The sequence below is a fragment of the Mercenaria mercenaria genome, chromosome 12 (assembly GCF_021730395.1).
Source record: "Mercenaria mercenaria strain notata chromosome 12, MADL_Memer_1, whole genome shotgun sequence".
Lineage (NCBI taxonomy): Eukaryota > Metazoa > Mollusca > Bivalvia > Venerida > Veneridae > Mercenaria > Mercenaria mercenaria.
In genome coordinates, this window is record NC_069372.1 from 72,099,763 (window position 1) to 72,119,953 (window position 20,191).

The 20,191-nt window shown below is 32.5% G+C and overlaps 1 protein-coding gene across 1 annotated transcript; it reads left to right on the forward strand.

The window, feature by feature from the left end:
* The first annotated feature begins 207 nt into the window (after window positions 1-207).
* Window positions 208-4,873, forward strand: LOC123538650 (histone H1.3-like). The gene is made up of 2 exons (XM_053520641.1): window positions 208-417; window positions 4,535-4,873. Exons 1-2 carry the CDS (start codon window positions 208-210, stop codon window positions 4,871-4,873), a joined length of 549 nt encoding a protein of 182 aa, XP_053376616.1.
* The last annotated feature ends 15,318 nt before the right edge of the window (window positions 4,874-20,191 follow it).

Here is a 20,191-nt window from a genome sequence, read left to right on the forward strand (position 1 = left end):
TATCATGAAGTAGATAAGACCGAGACGTTGTTTTTTAGCAAATATGCAAAAGATACCCCTATCATATTTATGCATACGTAGATTTACACGATAATAACAGTGTCAGTAAAGATAAAGAATATGTGCGCTATATATAGACTGTTGATTCATTCAACAATGAAGTATAAAGTATATAAATATTGATACTGTTATTGCACAAAAGCATCTATGGCAGAGATAAGGTACGGATCAAAACTTGAGCAGACAGATGGTGGCTATGGATGGGTTGTCGTATTGTCGGCGTTCTTTATTGGATTTATTACCGACGGATTAGTTTACGCCGTCGGAGTTCTTTTAGTTGAGCTACTCGAACATTTTCAGCAGAGTCGAGCAGCCACTGCGGCAATTGCTTCTATTATGACCGGAGTTATGCATCTTGTAGGTAAATAAGTTTCAATTGACTTAAATTGATATGATTAAAATTGACTTAAATTGATATGATTAAAATTGACTTGAATTAATCAGCATGTTCAACCTTCTATTTTTGCGACTTCACGTTAAGTGAAATTCGTTTTTCAAACAATTCGTGAATATGCAAGATATCGGCTAGTGTTATTTTGGATTGCCCGCCGTCAACACAATACAAGACAGTCACCTTAGCATACATGTATATACAGAGGAATACAAAGAATGTGAAAAATATGTTTTCATATTTTCAATTTGAACCCCGCAAAATTTAATGTTGACAGGTCAACAGCACAAACTATGGACCTGCGGTTGATATAGAGTATGTAAAATATACAATAAAGTATGACCTTTTATGTTGCATAATTAGCATTTTAACTTCAGCATTACAACTTAATAATCGTAATCTAACCTTATTCTGCATGTGCTTCTGTCTTCGCTCAGTTACCGAGCCTGTAACATTTTCATTTATGTTGTATTGGGAGACCTATTGTTTTCCACTTTTTCAATTTTTTTGGTTGTGCTCCAAGTTAGTATCAAACCCTGGGTTATGAAGCCGACACCTTAATCATTTAAGACAACCGCTTCCCTTACCTACAGCTTCTTGACGAGTGACTTATCCCAACAAAACAATTCCAATACCAGAAGGCTCTGGCATGATATGTGACCAGGATAAACATGAAAATTATCACACCAGAAGACTTTAGTTAGTTGATTTGACCAGGAAAAATGTTCTGTGTGGTCACAGCTTTCAGTTTCACGTAATGTTAAAATCGTTTTGAGGTAACTATTTGTTCATGCAAAAGATGAAGTGAGGGTGCATATAAATCATGTAAGCACCTCTAAATGATTAATCATAAGAAACCAGTAAATAAATACATAATCATTAATTAACATTTTAAACTTTTTATTAAATAAAGCTCTTCAAAATAAATAAATATTACCATATTGGTTCTTAGCTATATAAAAATAAAACTATTTGAATGCAGAGGTTTTATATACAAATAAATTATGTAATACGTGTTCTATTATGAAAATTATAAAGCTTATCACAAAGCTTTTTTTAGTCGCCATATAGACTATAGTTGTGTCAATGCGATGCTTAAACTGCCAGAAAAAATTAACAACGTGTTTATGATGCAAATAGGGCCATGAATGAAAATGAATCATGTTGCACATCATTTGAAGGATGAATGGAACTGCCATCTGCATGTCATCTTACGGCAAACATTTGTACCATGTAACTAGCGGACAAGCAATACTGCCTTTATATCATTTGATCTACAATGTACACCAATAATATAAAACTGATGTTGCGTTCCACATGTGGTCTTATTAAGACTAAACTTACAGAACGGACACAACTTTGCGACAGACATACAAACAGACGGACGGACGAACGAACGAACAAATCAAAAGGAACATGTCATCTGCAAAAAATTAGTCGTCACACATATTCATCACCTATAGGTGTATGATGATCAAGCAGCACATTATATAGCTTATGCTGTTTGTACGTAAAATCGTCTTATTTTGAAAAAGAAGACATTTTAACGTACGTACGGACGGATGTACAGACAGACCGTTATGAAGCTTATCTTGACCCTAGGTAATAGCATGAATCAGATTACACATATATATGTATCAAAAAAGAAAAAAAAACTACGTTTTACTAAAATAGCTTTTTGTTTTAATGGCGGCCATTTTGAATGTTCTGAAAATAGAATTCAAAATAGTTGTAACCTTGGCCCTTACAGCCAAAAGTTTTAAATTGTCCCAAGCTACCGTTGTACAAAATTTGGAATTTTATCCAGCCTGTCTAGATCTTTCGAAATTGGCACTCCACTACATGGAGGATATTAATAATAAAAATTTTTTGTTTATGTAAAAACTATTTTTAAAACATCAAAAATGATTTATTTTCATTTACAGTAAAAATCAGGTGGTTCAATCGTTTTTTTTGGTTTTTCAAAAAAGGGATTGACCACTTGATTTGTAAACAACTTTTGAACACCCATCCGACAAAGCAACAACGGGGTTTTAACCCAAATCATTTGGGCCTCCAAAACCGTGGTTCGGCTAAAAAATGAAACAAACAGAAGTTTTTTAATAAATTTGGGTTTTTGCGTCTCTGTCAATTATAAAAAATTTTTTTAAAAATAAAAAAAGTTTAAAATTAATATAGTAAAAATTTGGGGGAAAAAAAAATCCCTTGACACACTATATAGGTACTAAAAGAAACAACATAAAAAATGAAGGGGTGAAATAAGTTGTCTTTTCTTCTAACTATAGTTTTTTATCATAAATGTATGGGTTAATTTTCCACTTATTCCAGTCCACGGGAGGTCATTTTTGCCCTACTTTAGCGTGAATTATGGTAAAACACTCTACCTACCTATAAAAAGTTTTTTATATAATTGAGCTATGCCGCCCAATGGTTTAAACCGGGTGGCAGGGTAAACAACTCAAACACACACACAATGGCACGGTATCTTCCGTTTTGTCAAAAACTAAAACACACGAAATCATGTTGGACTTGGAAAGGGGAGGAAAAGCGAGGGAAAGGGAAAAGACCATCTAAGGGGCAGGTTTCATTCCCAGGGGAAAATCCTCGTCTTCTGCGCAAGGGAAAACTACCCCCGAGAGATTTGGAGGGGGTGCCCCCGTGTACCTCGCCGCCGTTCTTGAATACTTGGCCGCCGAAGTGTTGGAATTGGCAGAAATCGCTAGAGACAAAAAGAGACGAGTTTTCCCCCGTAATCTCACTTGTTTCCGCAAGCGAGGAGTTAAAAAAACTGTTTCTGGTGTGACCATCGAAAAAGGTGGTGTTTCTCCCAAAAAATCCAGGCCGTTCTCCCCCAAGAAGACTGGCAAGGTTCCCAAAGTAATGTCTTTTAAATAAGACTATTAAAAAAAAACGGCCCTTTTTAGGGCCACTCAAGTACTTCCGAGAGAAAGTACATTTTTCAGTAATTGTCATTGATTGGCTACAAAGCGCAATAGGTTACTAATGAAAAACGACGCCTTACATTTATCGGGGTTTGCGAACTTTTTTGAGGTTTTTCAAGAAAGCCACTTTTTTATTTGTACATGAAAAAAGTATTTATTGACACTTTGAACTTTGTTAAAAGTAAAAATGCAGTGGGAAGGCCTCACAAAAAATTTGTGTGATAAAACAGCATTGTGTCTTTCACAATGACGAATTTTTTTAGAATTGGGGAAATAAAAAAAGATTGAATTTTTAAAATTTTTTTTAAGAACAGTTGGGTTTTTTTTTCTTGCTTTTAGAATTTAAAAGAGTTTGGATAATCAGGTAAAGCAAATGCAAGCAGACATTGTGATGCTGATTAAATTTAAACAAACCTAGCAAAAAAATTTTAAAAAACCCTTTGGCCTTACTCAACCCGTATTGGTGATTGTATTTGCGAAATGTAAGGTATTTTTGTGAACGTTATGTGAAAGCCATTTGCTTCAGATTTTGAAAAATATAAGTATAGGTGTTGTACCCTATGCCTGGCCAGTGTGTGTTTTCCACTGCCCTGTTCATTTTTTCCCATTTTTTGTAAAGTGTTTGGATGATACCCAATCCTACTACTTTTTCTTGCGGGGACTCAATGCAGACAAAAATTCAAAAAACCTAAAAAACGTAATCCTGCTAACATGAAATAAAATCAGGTAACTGCATGTGTGGTCGTGATGTGACTGTGACTTTTACTCATTTGGTCCACTTTGAAGAAGTATATTTCGAGAACAGTAACTCCAGTTGTCTAACCAGTGATTGTATTACACGAGGTAGAGTATGACCTTTCATTTGATACCAAATACTTACGGAATTAGTACAGGTTCCGAGTGAAAACGCCCAAATATAGGCAAGTACGAAAACACAAAAGTCAAAAATTACTCGCGCGCACCTGACATATTTCCATCCGGTTCGCGGGCATGTTTCTGCGCCGACCCCTTGCATATATTGACGCAATGCTGTTTTGATTTTTCTCCCCTAAATTTTGTCGGCAAACTAAAGTACACCCAAGCCAACTACAAATTTGGGGGAAATGCGGCGTCAATGCTCACTTAAAAAGGCTTTTAAAAGGGAGTAGAGGGGGCCCCTGAACAGTCCAAGGGAACCGGCGCATCTGGATCTTTCAAGCTTGGGGAAGTGAAGAAGGCTGCCAAGAAAGCTGCCAAACCAAAATCAGCTAAGCCAAAGAAGGCAAAGAGTCCCAAGAAGAAGGCGCAGCCAAGAGCCAGCGCAAAGAAGGCGCATCCAGCAGCCCCAAAGAAGGCAAAGTACCAAAAAGCCACACCCAAAGAAACAAACACCAAAAAAAGGGCTGCCAAACCCCAAAAAAGGCGCAATCCCCAAAAAGGCAAAAGGTCCCAAACCCAAAGGCAAGAAGCCCCCAAAAAGGCCGCAAAAGAAAAAACTTGAACTTTTCAGGCCCATTCCAATTTTTGGGAAAGAATCTCTTTGGTTTTGTAAATTTCTAAATGGAAATGCTCCGAATATATTACGGCCATTGGTGTTCTATGTTAAGTCTGTTACCTGACCTCATAATTTCATCATGAAAGCATTTTCTGTATTTTGTTTGCTCATGTAATGTATCTATGTATATCTATGTATATAACTGTCACTTAAATATCACTCAAGTATTGAAATATCACTTCAACATGAACAAAATTGTGGAAAAACAAGTCCTTATTCTGTGTACTGTTTGTAGCTGAAATCATAAATTGCATCCTTGTAGCTGTATTTTTGCAACTGGAGGTAATGTGAAAAAGGACAACACCACATGTGTTATAAATAAACCAGCAGTTTTAGTATCCTTGCTTAATATTAAAACCCAAAAATAAAAAAAATCATGAAAAAATATAAGTAAAATAATTCAAAAGTACTTAAAATGGAAATGGAAAACCCTATTTAAAAAGGAACTCTTTAAAAAGGCCTTTTGTAGACTAAAAATAATAAAAAAAAGAACGTGCAACACATAAAGCTTAAAGAAGTTTCATAAAATATTTCATGTTTATTGAAATTTGCGTAAATTTTCAAATTTTTCAAAAACAATTTTAAGTGGGCGCGGAAAAAAATAAATAGTGCCTAGTATCACGCATAAAGCTAATTACCTAAAAACGCCCGCAGAACTTTCTAAATTTTTACTCTATTCAGAAAAAATACTAATGTAAAACATATTCGTTTTAAAAAAAAAATACAATGGTATTTTTTTTTAAAGTTTTTAGCGAATCTATTTTTTTTGGAAATTTTAAATAAAAAAAAAGCTCGTTTTTTTTTGCTTCATTTTATTAAGCGAAAACGTAGAGTAATTCCGATTAAAAAACATTATTAAAAAAAATCTATTATTTAATTGTAAATGTGTAAAAAAACTGGGGGCACTTTGCTCCTACCCCATTTGTTTTCATTTTTCCAGAAAAAAATCTTTTTTTCCTAACCTTAAGGGGCCCTACTTCACATTCACGCATTTGTTTTCGGCAAAAAAAAGTTTTATTAAGAAATTTAATAGCTACAAAACGGCACGGGTTTAAAATTTTGTTTTTTTTCTACATATTTTCGGACGTATTGTGTAAAAAATATTCAAATTTTGGGGAAAAAAAAATAGGATGGGGTTTTTTTTTAAACGAGCGAAAAATATTTTTTTGCGAAAATTTAATAAAAAAAAAACCGCTTTTTGGCCTATTTATTAAGCGAAAAAGTAAGCAAATCCCATTAAACTCGTCTGGAGTTTTTTTGTCACTTTCATTTCATGTAAATTTATGGGTTTTTTTTTAAAAATTTGCCCGGGACAAAAATTTTAAGGGAGATTTTGTCCCCGTTATTGACGTCAAAGGCGCGAATGGGCTGTTTCGACGTCATGGGAAAAGTCAATGATCATTAAACTAAAAATACACAGATCTAAAACAGAAATATCTTCCATTTTGGTTGTACCCGTCAATAACGGGGCTCTGAAAAAAGTTTAGTTGGTTCCCCCTTAACCCTAAATTCGCTCTGATTTTTAAAGGGTTTAAAAAATTCCCTTTGAAAAGGTATATTTCAGCCAAAAATTTGGCAGGTAAAAAAAGATTAAAAAAAAATTCAAGATATTTTAAAAAAACGAAAATGGTCAACTTACTTACTCCTTTTACCATATTTTAGGGCCACGACTTTGGACAATGTTTTTAAAACCCCACGTGTTTTTTTGAGTAACAAATTAGCGCGGCGCCTTGGGACATTTTTTTTATAAACAAGATGGAAAAAAACTGTGAAAGTGGGCAAACGTTTTTGAAGGTCATCTTTTTGTTTCAAAATATTAATATATTAAATTATTCTAATTTCTTTAGTGTTACATTCTATAAGACAGAATTATTTAAGCATTTTCATAATAAGCACATTAAATGTGCTTTAAATACATTCATATATATATAAGCAAACGCACCTACCACTGGCGGTAAATTCATTCACAACAAGTGCAGTACACAGCGGTATGACCATTTTAGATAAAGTCATTTCCAGCAAACTTTGTGTCCGGTTAAAGACACTGATACAGCCCACTTTTCTGGAAATAACCAGTACTGGCCTCTTAATTTGTTGTGATACATTATAAATATACTCAGAGATGGTTTTACTTTCAAATGACTTAGACATCAAATGCACCTACGTATTGGTAATGCATGACTTTGTATACAAATTAAGAGGCCAGTACTGGTTATTTCCAGAAAAGTGGGCTGTATCAATGCTGAAGAGGTATTGCGTATGTAAGTATGTGATTCCTTAGATTTTCTATAATTTTAATATATTTTTTTCACGTGCATTTGGTGTAGCGATATGTCAAAGTACACCTAAATATTGGATGTAACATGCATGTTGTACTACAGAAAAGTGGTCTTGATTTTTTCCTACGGCCAGTAATAAAAAAAAGTTACAATAAAGTAAAATTTCAATGGCTTTATATTATAGCCACAATTTATAATGATGCTAGATAATATGCCACTTAGATGAGATATATGCATAGATGTAAGTGATTTAGGTCGTGACTTTGACAAAGAAGCAGAATAAGCAAGTGTTAATAAAGCAAACTTTATTTCTTAAGTAATAAGCCAGATAAATAGATACTTCAGGATCATAGTTTAGTAAACAACAGTCAAATTATTTGTGTAATAAAATCGCTTACCAAAACGTCTGTTCAGGACTTTTGGGGACTGAATAAGACGAAAGAACAGATATACAATTAAGCAATGATATACTTGTGTACCAGCAAGTGTGTCATCCTTTGTCAAGCTTTTCTTTTACTAGTACTTTACTAATAAATACGTTATGTCATGACATTTAATTATTATTGACATACACAACGATTGTTTTGTTTTAGAGCGTAGTAAATAGGCATGTAAAGTAAATGAAAGTTGAATACTTCTTTGTGGAAATAACAGTGCATACTTTTGCCAAGTACAGCGTTTTGGTACGTACGTTACTAAATAAGAATATGTTAAATTTTCAGTTTAAATGTGAATTTTTATATACGGTTTTTTTATATATGCACAGAGCTAAACACTTCAAAGTTGGATATCATTACAAATAACAGGGTAATATATTCTGCCGATCTAAACTTAAAACTGTCTTACAAAACTTACTTTACTTACTTATTTGTTGATGATACAAGTGTTGGTATGTTACAATATGTCCACGGAATACATACCTTACCATATTGGCCAATACTGTTTTCAGTTTGAGATGAAATACAGTCATGAAACATGTAATGCCAGTAGAGTGATAAGGGTGCACTGATTGATTTTACGCTTGACTGTGTTTGTTTGTTTGTTTGTTTTTTTTGTTTTTTTGTTGTTGTTGGTTTTTTTTGTTGTTTTTTTTTCGATTGTTTTTTCTCGCTTTTCTTCTATTTAATTTACAATCTTAACTCTTCTACTATATAAGTAAATTTATATTTGAAAATTACATTTTTGATAAGCATACATTTTTTCCATTCTAGTCCAAACAAAAATCCGCCATTTAGTTTAATCTAACATTAATGTGACGGCCGGGGACGGACCGATTTCTTATGTTAGTAAAACTTGTGGCCCAACCCTTTTGTATTATCGCACCATTGCTGTCACAAATTGACATACGAGCCTTATTTTATCTGTAGTGTAAATGCAGGTATTGCATCATCTTTTTGTAAATTTTTGAGTTATTGAGGTAAATGTCAGATTTCGTGCATAAAATACCTCTGATGTTTTTCTGTATTTCATAACATAAATTTCTAGCAAGAAAATAATTCAGACATAGATTCGTCTATAATGTCGGAAGGTGGTGTGCGCAAGGCGTATCTAGTCCAGTCTATTTAAAGGGTAATGTCCCGCCAAATACTAAATTTCATGGGATTCACGGATAATCTGTAAACTCTTGACTATTTGCATTTCCACGGGATTCACGATATAGCCGGGGAATCTAACTACTTTGGGCGCGAATTTAAATTGACAATTTGAGGCCCATTATAGTGGTTTTGGGGATAAAAACATAAATTACTGAAGTTTATAAAATATCAACTTTATTATTACTGAACCGAATTAAATGAAATTTAGATGGAAATTTAAGTTACGATTTTCCTGGTGACGTCATAACCCGGAAGTACAATGCCCGAGGTTCACTTGTCTTCACTCGCCTGGATGTGATATTCCCAGCGCAGAGCTTACGTCCCATGGTTGTGCCGTAAACCGCAAAGACGATGATTTTTGTTATCCTCTGAAGTCAGCTCAGGGATGCAATCACCTACCACCATAGGGAGCCAATACGGAATCAACGTATTCACGATTTAAAGGGACTGGATTAGAAGATATGTTGTCATATATTGTTTGTGCTACTGAAAGTTCACAATTAAATCAAAGAACTGTGTCACGTCAGATTAGAATGGAACTATAAGAACTTTTGTATCTAGAGATACTGAACTTTCTTTTTTTTTCTTTCTTATAATCAGTTGTTTTTCTTTTCATATCATCTATTCATTGTTAATAATCATCTTTTGTAAATAAATTTGTAATTATTGTAAAGGGTGTTGATTTGTTCTGATGGTTACTGTCGCCGGTACGGCCTTTCCTGTCACAATTGCAAAGTTACCGAATATTTCTTGATGTACAGTAGCACTATGTCTTGATGTAATGATAGTTTGCTGTTGCATATATATTTACATATGTATCTGTATATTATTGTCTTGATGTAAATTGACCATAATGTCTTGTGTGATAATTACAATAAAATATGATTAAACTCTAAGTAGTTATTGACAAGTAGTACCTCTCTTCAGTGTGAAATAACTTTTCTTTCACAAATATGAGGTTAGTGAAAATATCAGAGATGATTCTTTATTATGTCGAAATGTGTAAATAGCAATAAAATTCAAATTTCTAGAACATTTTTTTTTCATATGAGCCTCATTAGTGACATTGACTGTAAGTCCAGCATACAAATTACCATAATAGCTTACAAAAAGTGAATACCCTTAAAAAGGTTTGAGTACCTTTCTCAAGCTGTAAGTTCTTACGGAAGGTTCATGTTAAGTTATAAACATTTAAGTGTTTGAGAATAGACAAATCTACTACAAGTTACACATGTATATTATACATATCCCAGTTACTCCCATGTGCTAAAGGTCTGCAAATTTTGAACTTTTTATAATGTTTATACTCGTTACATTTATAACACTTCTGAAGAAAAGCTATATTGTTATGGTAAGTATCTTCTAATAGAATTGACAAAGAGTTTTTCTTTATGTTTTGCCACTTATTTATTTATTGTCTCCCAGATTACTCGCCACTGGTATGAAAACAAAAAAAAACACACTGTTCTGAATTCTAATACAAAAATGATGAATCAGGCAATAGCCGCGACAGAAATATTAAATGACCTTGTCTGCAGGTGTAAAATGTGCAGCGAAACTGATGCATATGCTTTGCACAACTATGCACAGCGGTATGTTGTTGCTCCGGGAACACTTACTCAGGTGACATGATGTGCAACAGCGTTTATATACTGGCATCAGTCTTCGGCGATCGGATGATGAATAAAGATTTATTAACGTGTTTATGTAAGAAAACAGATATGATATTATGATACTCTATAAAATCGGATCAACAGAAAAATATATGCTGAAGTATACTGGCATTTTTTAAAAAACTAAAATTTCAAGCTGGCATGTGGCATAAACGTATCCCAAATCCTCACACTGAACGAAAATGTCAATACGTTAGATGATGAGTTTCATTTTGTACTGCATTAGAATGCTCGCTTTTAATGATTTGGGGAAAAGGGTATATAATAGGGTTATTATAATAGTAGCTCGATCCAGAATGCTGTATCCGGCTAGGGTGGATTTTTGCCAGATCGGATCTCATGAGGCGCGGAAGCGCCGAGGGTTATCCGACCTTGCAAAATCACAAAATCACAAAATCACAGATCTAGTTACTGTTATAATGACCCTTTTATCATATACCTCAACCCTTTGATTGGTGTTTTGTTTTTAAACGAAATCTTCACTGTTTATCGATGTTAAAATGGAACTTTGTGAAGTTTTTATGTGCGCTGTTTATAGAACTGTGTCAGGTCTTGCATATTAATAATACAGTAAAATTCCTACTTACGACCACGCCGAAATTACGACGCACCACTAATTACGACCGACTTTGCAAGAGAATTTTTTCCTTTTTAAAACCAATGGTCTTTTTGTTCCAAAATGCGACCAGACCGTTTAACCCACTAATGCGACTCCCAATTTCAGAAACTGTTTGATTTTTTTCCACTTAATTACCGAAAATTACGACCACTCAAATTTTTCTGTATGTTCCGGAATAGGCGAGGGGAATTAACACGTGCGACATCGTGTTAACACTTAAGCTGTATAATGTTATTTTTCCTTTAAATTGCTAACAAGCCTTTTAAAGGTTATCAAAACAGCTTTATCAACCTGTTTTGATTGTCTGAAATTGTTATTTAAAGATTTTTGGTGTTTTCATCGCTATTTTAACATAAGAAATTTTTGAATAATTAATTGTTTGTAATTAGACGAATGCCCTTATCAAATTAAATGGGTTAAAATGGATTTAATTAGATCAAAATGGTGTTTGTTTTATTTTTAAATGTAAATACGTTTGGGATTTCAGCGGATGGAATGAAGTTTTGAAATGTTTGATACTGTTGTCTGCCCAGACCTTCCCCGTATAGCCTTTGTCCACTAATCAGCCCAAGACCGCTATTAAGCCAGTTTTACCAAAGAACCATGGTGGTTTTAAATGGGGAATTTACGTAGTGTCAGGAGCAGTAACTGAAATTAAAAAAGGGTACAGTCGCATTTTTTCTGCCTGTTCATTTTTACTTGTGAAATACAAGCCAATTTTTTGTACGATTTTAAGGGTTTATTAAAATGTATTCATTTTTTCATTATGGTCCATGCAAAGCTAAAAAAGTTATTTATCAAAAATTTTCTTTAAATGCTAACGGATTTGTCGTTTGGGAAAGGAAAAAACTGTATAACTCTAGGTCATGTATTGTGACTTTTCACCCAAATACAGTGGACGGCCCTCCAGTCGTTCGCAACAACAACAAAAAAACAAAAAAAATTTATTTTTCGTATGTGGAAATTAAGCTTAAGTGTCAGGGGGGGTTTGAAGTTTTACAAAAAAGGACGGGTTCTTTGATAACTGTCATGTTTTCTTCTGTATTTTACGGAGTTCCTGGAAAACGTTACAGGTTTTTTGAATCTTTTTAAAAAACAGGAATGGGCGACAAAAATGGAATAATAAAAATCTTTAAAAAGTAAAAGAGGTGTAAAACTAAGTCTGGGGAAAAGGTTCCCTAATGATTTTTCTATGCGTCAAAAAAAAAACGGGTTTAGGTCAAAAATCAGCGCCACTTTTTTTAATCAAGACTTTTGAGTAAAATATCGAAATGTTTGCTTATTCTTTCATATTAATTACCTTCACGTTTCTTCATCCCACCACACGCAATACCCCTTTTTTTTAGGCAAAGCTGCAAACATAAACCACATCTAACAATTTTATGCCCTATTTTTCAAATGTTACGGAGTTCAGGTGATAACTCTGAAGATGTCACAGAGTTCTTATGATGACTTTTGTTACTACCAGGGTGTTTTTTGAGCTATGTTTAGATACTTTTTAGCTAATTTTATTATTTAGAAAGGGTGTTAATCATGTTCTAATGTAAGATATTTATCCAAGGCAGTATTGTGGTTATATGATGTATGATATGAGTCTTTTGTAAAGTTTAAAACTATGTGCAGTATAATGACATATATATAGTAAAATGCGAAAATAGGTAACAAATGCAGTAAATTGTATTGTTCGTTCTATCAATGGATGTGCCATTGTTCGTGAACAACGGTTTACCGGATTCCGTTTGGATTGATTAACTGAATTAAAACAAATCCTTTATCTCAATTTAGGGTACATCTAAATGCTGAAAATTTGGGAGAAGCTGTTTTTTTTTTGAAGTGGTTTATATGCATTACTATGTATGACTGCTGTTGTCATCTCATGCGATTCAATTGCTTGTCTTGTTAAAGCATTTTTCTTTTCTTTACTTTACGTTGGTTGATATGTGGTACGTGAAAAGGCCATATGCTAGACGAAGCTTAGATTAATTATCCTTTTTTTCAGGATGCGACAGTCAGATGTAAATACTGTCACAAAAGATTCCTGACACCGTCTGAAGCAGTTGCTCATGTTGTAAATATTCATCCTGAAAGGAAAGTCACGATTTCAACATTTAGGCCGTGTGGCAAAATTAAACCATGCGTGACCATGCTATGACAAGAAGGAAATGATTCTAAATTAAAATTGTTATTGTATGATATTTGTTGATTAAGGACCATAATTTGCCACGCGTCAGTAGATTGTACTCCATAATCATAAAAATCGTACAATAACTAATTAATAAGTAAACGGCGACAAGAAATTATACTTAAACACACAAAAATTATAGCTTCAAATGTACATGACAATATACATATAATTTATCAAGGATAATGGTGTGTTTGCGATTTTGTTAATGTTTATCGCATGACCATTTTCATTAAGTTATAGACCCAAAACATTTGACCTTAATCCGAACGCTTTCGCATACTATGTATACAGTTGTATTAAAATTCATATCAATAAATTTTCATAAAGAATGTAATAATGATAATAATAATGCTATATATTATCAGTAACATAATTATAACTTTGCCATCATAATTCTTCTTATCCTTCATATGGTAGAATTATAAAAGTTGACGCTGAAAGAATACAGTCACAATGCGACATTACCCAGAGGGTGAATTTAAATGTTACTGGCGTAAATTCTGCGATAAAACTTAATTGGTATTATCATAGCATCTTACAGAATGCATATAATTTTCAATGCGCTGAATACTGCGTACCAAAATAGGTTTTGTCATCCTCGTACATGCATATGCTATTTGTCTTAAAGAATATCATAATGCATATTAATGTGAATTTTAAAGTGCTATCTATATAAATCCTTCACCAGAAACGACCTTTGCATTTGTCAAAATGCTATAAGATGAATAGAAATGCATTTTGAGTTTAGTTGGAAATATTGTTAAGTAAGAGGAATAGTTAACAAGATCATTATCATGAGCGTACACAGTCCCGTTAAAAGTAACATCTAGTTCGAATTAAAAATATAACACTTAAACGTTATCATTGGAACTCAAAAACACACATACCATACGTCATATAACCACAATACTGTGCCTTGGATAAATATCGTACATTAGAACATGATTAACACCCTTTCTAAATAATAAAATTAGCTAAAAAGTATCTTGACATAGCTCAAGAAACACCCTGGCAGTAACAAAAGTTATCATAAGAACTCTGTGACATCTTCATAGTTATCACCTGAACTCCGTAACATTGGAAAAATAGGGCATAAAATTGTTAGATAGTGGTTTTGTTTGCAGCTTTGCACTAAAATTAGGCTATTGCGTGTGGTGAGGATGAAGAAAGTGAATGAGTAGATAATAAACAAATGATTTCGATATTTTACTCAAAAAGTCTTGATTTCAAAGAAGTGGCGCTGATTATAAGACTTAACAGTTTCCTCTGACGCATAAAAGAAAACATTAAGCAACCTTGATCGTCAAACTTTAGTTTTACACCCCATTCTCTCTTTTTTAAGATTGATGATCACAATTTTGCCAACCGATTCCTTGTTTTGTCATACAGATATCAGAAGAACTCTGTACCGTTTTCCAGGAACTCCGTAACAGATATCAGAAGAAAACATGACAGGTCATCAGAAGAACTCCGTACTTCGTGTAACACTTCCTCCCCCGTGAGTATGATTTGAAAAATTACTGACAGACTATATGATAAGGAAACTTATAATTAGTTGTTTTTTACTACTTTTTACGATGAAAATCGAAAAGCGTTTGTATCGCTTTCCTTGAGATTGTAAATGTCTATATTTATCGTGCGTTAAGCACTAAATCCTCCATAACGCTATTGGTAGCTAACACTATTGGTAGCGGTAGCTAACACAGTTGGTAGCGACAGCGGAAAATTGTTCTAGGTTAGAGACCACCAATTGTTTTCCCATAGACTTACATTGTAACATTATGGCGTGTACAGCCTTTCATACATCGAAACATGTATATCTAATTACAAGTTTTTCAAGAACTATCTTAGTTCTACCAAAATATCGGACCTAAAACATATGAATAGTGATACTTTATTTAAGTAATTTTCGTGTGAATGAGATGACCCCCTGTTTACATCATTGACATGGCGGGAGAAATTCGTTTGATAAAACTTTTTTCAATACACATAAAATGTAGCAGATTTTGTCAAAATGTATAATAAAATACTGTAAATGCAGGGAAAAATATCAATTTTGAAAAAATAATCACTTCCTGGGTTTGTTTACATGACTGACCAATCAGAACGCACAGATTTTACCTTATTCCCAGGTATACACTTACCTCATTCCCAGTAAGTTCTCTGTACTTTTTTGAATTGCTGGTCTCTGACCTATAGATGAATATTTCGTATCACGTTTTCCAATTTTACAGTGACATTGTGAAACATGATCCATTACCAAATGTCTTAAAAAGTTTCACCAAGAAAGGTTCCGTTTTAAGAAAGATATGGACAGTTTACTGAGGTCACCCCCTGTCGATTTATAAGCCCAGACTCTGTCCCTGTCGTCGTCAGATTGCAATTTGCCGTGAAAATTTCAGTTATCTGCATTTGATTTAACTTGGAAGCTGAAATACGATTCATTCCGTAGTAGTAATGTAAAATAAGGGTTTTGAGCCAATCTGACCTTATTTAACCTTTTGACCACTTCTGAGAAAAACAAAGTCAAGCAATTAAAAACCAAAAAATAAACAAGTTTTCATAGTACTATATGAAAACCTATAGTAAAATATGATTAAACACTTTCACCAAATATATGTCAAAATCCTACCACGAAAACAGGGTCAGTTTAACCACACTTAACCTCTTGTTTCTATTTTGTAAGTGCACAAAGTTTAAAACCCGGAAGAAATTTACAGGTGTCACATTTTATTGGATTTATTTTCATTCATAAAACCGATATGTTTACATTTGTAGTACAATTTCGTTTAAACTTCCCCGTGATTGATTTACGTTTTAAAGCTGCTTTAATATAAGTGTTTTATTAAATATCCACTCACACAATTAAAACACAGGTTTGTAACCTTACTTTTGTTTTTTTTTTCGTACTTTCGGAATACCCGGATATAAATAGCTGACATATTTTCTGAAAATGTTATATTGGGATTTACGTTGTATTTTCTGAAAATGATAATGTGGGAAACCATAAATTCAACCAATCAAAAGCCTGCCATTTTCTGCCACGAAGGCAGCAAACTGTCAGTCGCTTTCACTTTGACAAAACCTTTGACAAAACTTTGGCAGGAATTTGGCAGATTATTTTTATTAATAAAATATAAGGTATTTGATTTTATTTTTAATTAGTAAGTACATTATTAGACATATAAAATCATTTTACCGTTTGAGTATGTCACACGCTTAAAAGTCCATTACACTTATACAAAGTAAACGCATCGGTCAACTTTATGAATGAACGTATTTGCGACACCGGTGTCATTTTACTATCGGCTGACTTTATGAATGAATACCACTTTTCTTTAAACTTCCCTGTTTTGTTTGATTTACATTTGATACTTCGCTTTACGTTTTACAGCTGATTTAATATAAGTGTTCTGCTATAAAACGTTTTACAACTGATTTAATATAAGTGTCCTGTTATAAAATGTTTTTACAGCTGATTTAATATAAGTGTTCTATTAAATTTAAATATATATAATATAAATGAGATTACAGAATAAAATATATTGTTTGAAAGAAAGAAGATTTACTGATAATATAAATCCTCATTATGTTACAACAAGATACGGGAGAAAAATGATAATGGCTACCTGTGCATCTTGTGGAAAAATGAAATCAAAGTTTGTTAAAAGTACAGGGGGTAATTTAGATATTCACAAAGCAATGTTACCTTTATTACCTAAAAAGGGTTTAGGTCCTTCGGGATCATTGATTTCAACTCATTTAGATTTGAAGATTGAATACTGCTTAAGCCGGTGCTAGGGGGCGTGGGCAGTGTTGCATTTTCCATTACTGCTCATGAACAGACTCAATCAAACCGAGTCTGCAATTTTCACTGTTTGCATTGTTTTCGGTGCTTCCGAGGGATCTACTTTCCAGATTTTATTTACTTCACAACAGCGAGTGTTAAGTGCTGTGTGGCGGCCGTAAAAAGTCGCCCCGACTTCATCTCAGTGTTGTTATATTTTCTGGTCCTTCGGGATCACTGATTTCAACTCATTTAGATTTGAAGATTGAATACTGCTTAAGCCGGTGCTAGGGGGCGTGGGCAGTGTTGCATTTTCCATTACTGCTCATGAACAGACTCAATCAAACCGAGTCTGCAATTTTCACTGTTTGCATTGTTTTCGGTGCTTCCGAGGGATCTACTTTCCAGATTTTATTCACACTTCCAGGATATAACTATTGTGGCCGGGAAACCCCATAGATAATAGACCCCCATCAATGAACTAGATGCGACATGTAAGACCCATGACCTTTGCTATGACAACAGCATTGATAAGGCCAAGTGTGACAAACAGATGCTTTCCGACTTAAATAACACTAAATCAAAAACATTTGGAGAAAAGATTGCAAAACATTTAGTTGTGAAACCTTTAATTAAAACGAAATACAAACTTGGGCTGGGACAAAAACGAAAGTCAAAAAACCGGAAAAGCGGGGTAGAGTATACCCCCGAAATCACATGGGCGATAAATTAGCAAAGAATTAACAAACCTTAAAAGAAAATTAGGAAAGAAGAGTGTTTGTTCATGATATTGTATCTTGGTCACTGATTTAGTTACATGCAACTTTTTCAAAATAAAAAAGGTAAAGTACTTGTTAACCGTTATTGTTATTTAGTAAATATGCTTGGGTTATTCCATTAAAAAAAAACTGGAGAATTTTTACTGAAGCATTTGAAAAAATTTTTCTAAAGATAAATTCAGGGCGAAAGTCCCGAAGACTAAAAGGTTTCCCAAAAAATTTTAGGGGTAGAGAAGGAAAAGAATTTTTAATAAAAAATTTGAATCTTTTTTAAAATAAAAAAAAATTTAACATGTCCATTTTTTTTAATAAAGGGGAAAGGCTTTGTAATAGAAAGATTTAATAAAAGTTCAAAGAGAAAAATGTGAAATATTTTACGCAAATATTTAACTTATTTAGATAATTTGCAGGATATGTTGAAAAATATAACAAAAAAAACATTCTAGTATAAAAAATGACACCACCGAAGCTATAAAAATTAAATAAGGTATGTTTACTTTAATTAATTTTTGGTTTTTAAAGATACCAAGAGTAAAAGAAAAATTTTTAAATTTGGGTGTCGGTTCGTTAAGCAAACTGAAAAGACTTTCGAAAAGGGGATATACCCAAACGGGACAGGGGAAAAATTTTTAAATTTTTAAAAAAATTAATAATACAAATCCCAGAACATACACTATTAAAGTTTAAAAAAGAAAAAAAATTTCAAGGTTCTTTATGAACAAGAACTTTTACCTACTACAAAAGGGTTTTTTAAATAGAAAAAGTTAAAATTTAAATTTGGGTACCATTAGTGAATTGGAGAAATTTAATTTAAAAAATTTAAATAATTTTAATTAAAAAATGAGTCATAAAAATCAAATTTTCTAATAATGGAATAGAAAAATGATCTTAACTTCACTTAACAAAATACTGTGCTTACAAAAAAAGTTAAAAATTTTTTGTGGGAAGAAGTCCGGATAAATTACAGCAGGTATTTTTGGGTTCAGCTGCATTAGATTTTTCCAGCTATTCCTATATTGTAGCAGTTGCGGCGCTGTCCATCAGTATTACCATAAATAATAGACAAATTTGACGAAAAAAAATTTTTTTTAAAAGCACATCATCACAAAATAAAACAACTAATAAAAAAAGCACGGATTGGAAAAGTAAATAAAGAAGATAAAAAAAGTTATTCAGGATATTTTTAAAATATTTTAAAATGCAAAAAGAAAAAAAATTTTTCAACCCTCTTAAATCCATAAGGGAAATTTTAAACTTAAGGGATATAAAAAAAAAAAGAAGAAGAGTTGTTTTAAAAAGATTTTTAAAAGAAAAAGATTTTTTTTATAAGTATTTTTATAAAAATGAGAAAAATTTACGTTGAAGGTAATATTGCATCAGGAAAAGGACTTTTAGATATTATTAAAGAAATAATCCACTTTTAATAAATTTCCCAGAACCATTCACAAATGGAAAAAAGTTATGGACCCAAGTTATAATTCAATAACCTTTTTTGAACTTGCGCCAAAAACCTTCCAAATATTTTTTTCCCTTTTCACTAACAATTTTAAATGTATTAAAAATGTTATTTTCGCAAACTTTTTGAGGGTGTTTCTGTCCTTAAAAGTTGTTATTTAACTAACGTAACTTTTTTACAAAAAAACACACGACAAGGGTGTTATAAAGACCCCCAGGGGGCATAAAAATCTTTTTTAACTGACATTTTATAAAACCATAGGGGAAAAAACCAAATTGATGGATTTTTTATTTTTAAAACCCGCCCAGAAAAAATGTTTTAAAAGCCAAAAAAGAAACAGAAGGGAAGAAAATAAAATTTGGTTTAGTTTTTTTTAAAAAAATACCCCAAAAACACAAGAAGGTTAAACAGAATGTTCAAGAAGGATTAAAATTTTAACAGTTGTAACAATTTAGAAAAAAGACTTTAAAATTTTATTCAAAAGATATAGAAAAATTAAACAAATTTCCAAATAATATAATTTTTAGGGGGTTTTATAAAGATTTTTTTCTATAAGTAAATTATATAAAGGGTTAATAGAAAGGTAGAAAAAATATTTGCCAAAATTATCTAGCACTTTAGGGAAAAATAACCCTTTACAAAAATTCATAAAAGAAAGTTCAAAAGAAGAAATCAAACTTGACAAATAGTTAGCGATAATATAAAAATCATATCTTATAAAAAAAAATGTTTAGATCCTTATTTTTTAAAAAAAAATTTTATTTGAATAACTGTGGTTGTCTTTTAAAAGAAGAAAAAAAATGCTAAAAGATTATGGATTGTCCCAGCCCCAAAAATCACGAAAAAACCCCAAAAAAACTTTGAAACCCAAATTGTGATACTAATAAAAAG

Bases quoted from the DNA above. Each gene is read 5' to 3' on its own strand.
- LOC123538650 (XM_053520641.1), top strand. From the start codon at position 208: ATGGCAGAGATAAGGTACGGATCAAAACTTGAGCAGACAGATGGTGGC. The intron at 418-4,534 runs GTAGGTAAATAA...GGCTTTTAAAAG, and splicing joins TGACCGGAGTTATGCATCTT to GGAGTAGAGGGGGCCCCTGA.